This window comes from Colobus angolensis, unplaced genomic scaffold, assembly GCF_000951035.1.
Source record: "Colobus angolensis palliatus isolate OR3802 unplaced genomic scaffold, Cang.pa_1.0 Scaffold5, whole genome shotgun sequence".
NCBI lineage: Eukaryota > Metazoa > Chordata > Mammalia > Primates > Cercopithecidae > Colobus > Colobus angolensis.
The window spans coordinates 3,978,884-3,982,112 of NW_012118487.1; the positions used below are offsets into that span (position 1 = coordinate 3,978,884).

At 35.9% G+C, this 3,229-nt stretch overlaps 1 protein-coding gene across 3 annotated transcripts in view; it reads left to right on the forward strand.

Moving 5' to 3' along the window:
* Positions 1-3,039, forward strand: part of RWDD4 (RWD domain containing 4) — a 19,045-nt gene extending 16,006 nt beyond the window's left edge. For all 3 annotated transcript variants that reach the window (XM_011959558.1, XM_011959560.1, XM_011959559.1), the window contains one exon: positions 1,221-3,039. In XM_011959558.1, the coding sequence (XP_011814948.1) occupies positions 1,221-1,253 (33 nt within the window). In that variant the 3' untranslated portion in view covers positions 1,254-3,039. The remainder of the gene's footprint in view (positions 1-1,220) is intronic.
* Positions 3,040-3,229: the final 190 nt, after the last annotated feature.

Genomic DNA, 3,229 nt, shown 5'->3' on the forward strand with positions numbered 1-3,229 from the left:
CAGGCTGGTCTCGAACTCCTGACCTCAAGTGATCCGCCCATCTCAGCCTCCCAAAGTGCTGGGATTACAGGTGTGAGCCACCACGCCTGGCCTTAACCCATTTTCTTATGAAACTTCTCTGGCGTTTTCCAGAGGCTACATGACATTTGATGATGCCATCACTAATACTCTTAAAGCACTAAGAGAACGTGTGCTTGTATTTTCTTGTGTTTACCAGAATTTTCTCAATCAGTAGGTTGAGGATGTGCATATTAACCCAGGTTGTTCTTAGTACTTCTACTGTGTTGTTGTTAGCTGTCTTCCATTATACCTGATTTACTGTTGAAGCATATTTGTGAAAAGCCAGCTGTCTTCCACTGAGCTTGATAATAAAGAGATTTGGGGTGGGGTGTGGTGGCTCACGCCTGTAATCCCAGCACTTTGGGTGGCCTAAGCAGGAGGATTGCTTGAGCCCAGGAGTTCAAGACCATCTGGGAAACTTGGTGAGACTCCCTCTCTACAAAAAGTTTTAAAATTTTAAGAATGGGAAGAGGTCCTCAGGCGCCGAAATATTTGAGAACCAGCACCTTTAGTAGTTTCTGCCTTTCACAACTTCCCACACCCTCTAGCGTTCTTGTCAGGTGCAGTGGCCTTTCTCAGTAGTTGGAGCACTAGTCTGATCAGAATCGTCTTTGTATTTTATCTGCCCCCCTTTACCCCAAATTTGCCAACCCCTGCCAAAGATTTTTCTTAGAAAAAAAATTGCAATGCAAAAATAAGACTTTTATATTTTCAAAACCATAAGAATTTATTGTCTGGTTAAGATGGTAAATCTTATGTTACGTATTTTTTTATTTGACCACAATTTAAAATTATTTTTAGAAAATTTAAAAAAGAATGTGTGATAGAAAACAAGAATTTGAAGAATGTCATTCATTTTATAGATGGTGCTTCTATTGGTATATGCTTGGTTCCAGTTTATTCCCTAGAAAGCTTCAAGAGTGTCCACTCACCTACCCACCACCTCTTTCTGTTGAGTTTAGATTTTTGTCGAGGTTACATTTTGAAACCTGTTTGAAGTAGCTGAGCTTGAAGTTGAAAAGTAGCTACATGTGATAAAAGCTACAGGTGATTTAAGTTACTTGAACCTTGTTGCCTATAGTTTAATTTTGATACTCCATGGAAACAACGCAGAAAACATCACTTAAACTTGTTGACTATATTCTCTCTTTTTTTTATAGTTAAGCAAAACTGGCTCTAAGGATGATGAGTGAGTAGCACTTGGAATTTGAGACAAGGAAAGAGCATTCTTTAAAAAGTAAAACTGGGTTCAAAATCTTTCATTACTATTTTCTGGTATTGAGGTGGCTTTTTATAAAACAATTTTTTGTATGTTTCTTAAAAAGGTTGTAAGTTGAAAGTTCATGAAGAGATCTGGTTGTATTAAATTACTTTCACAAACTTGCCTTAATAAAAGGTGAAAATGTTAATGTTTAGTATACTTTATGAAGCCTCTTGAGCTTCGTAAATGAACAGGCGTGGGGAATAAGAATCAGTGTTAATTGATATGATCTTATCCTGGTGGATGCGCTATTTTCTTAAAGGAGGATGAAGCCCTTTTCAAACTGTCATCCCAGTGGAGCAGAGTACTCAGTGAACAGTTACTCCATGGTGCAATCCATATTAATAGGCTTCTCATCTTAAAGTCTTCATCTCTTCTTTTGCTTAATTACTGAACCATAGATTGCTTCAGAGAAATTTAAATGCTGGTATTTGAACTTTATACATGATACTTTCTTTTAATTTTTGAAAGGTCAACTGCTTCCCTTTAATAACTTAATATCTGTTTATACTTTTCTCTTGATTTGGTTCAAGATGTTTGATCATGAGTGCTTTGAGTGATATGCAGAATAGGAGAATATAAAAGCAAATCTGCCAAATACACTAGAAAGCATTTCAGTAAGAAATACTGGCCCTTCTTTAAAACATTTCTCTTGCATATACCAGGATGGGAGTAAAAGATGCCTTAATGTTTAATTTTTGTATTGTTGGAGACATTGATTTTAATAAAATCCTATTTATCTGCTGTTGTGTGCTTTTAGTTGTTGGATAACTGAGGTCTCCTAAATGGTTCAACATAAAACCACATTTCAAGTCTTGTTTCTTTTTTGGAGTGTCTTTTCAAGTATTCAAATGTATTTCTCAACCTGAGCATCTTTTTAATTATGTACATGGGAGTCTTTTATATGCTGAACTGTTACACGTGCTTGATTTAAAAATAATAATAATAGAGGAAACTATTGGTCTACTTGTACCAGGAAAAGTTTCTGATGTTTATGTGTTTGTACAGTGATTTTGTGTATGCGCCCGGCTTTAAGAACACATAAAACTGTTATGTCTGGTAGGGAGCTTGTTAGTGCCTCAAGTTACACCTGTGCAGCTTGGGTCTGAGTTTTGATAGAACAATAAATGTTTAAAGAAGTTAAGAGTAGTTTGAGCTGTGTCCGCAGTTTTCACTCATTAACTGACTTCAGCTAAATAGTTTGAATTATAGGGTGAGTGTAATAACAGCAAAGGAGTTAATCTCATTTTCAAAAACTGTTTCACATTTTATTTCTTGAATTAATACAGAGCAAAACGTTAACATTCAGGACCACTGGAATATGGCAACTTACGTTTCAGGGTTGTGTGTGGGTGGTATTTGTCGTTGTGTTGGTTTGTCTTTTGTTTTGGAAGAAACGTCTGCTGGTGGAATAAAATACTTGGTTTTGCTCTGAGGAGACTGAAATTGTTCACGCTTATTATGGCTCATAGATTACAGAGAATGATGCCACTTACATGCCAGTGAACTATTTTTACTCTTTTTATATGAAATGTGCAACTTTCTAGGAGTGATGGTGATGGTGGTGCCTCTTATTACCTTACGTAAAACACTTGAACAGCCTCATCAATATTGCCGTCATCTCTTTAACACTCCCAGTATATTTTCTCAATGTCTGTTTACTTAAAATGTTGTGGAGTGACATAATTAATAAGCAATAAAGTCTGAATTATACACAGTGATTTATCTTCACATTTTATTTCACATCACTTCAGAGAGAATTGTTGATTTTATAAATCTGCATGGCCTTATGGTGCAAGATGTACCCTCCTACTAGAAACTATTCAAAATGTTGGATTAAAAATGTGTGTTTTTTTTTTTTTTTTTTTTTTTTTTGAGACAGAGTCTCTCTCTGTTGCCCAGGCTGGA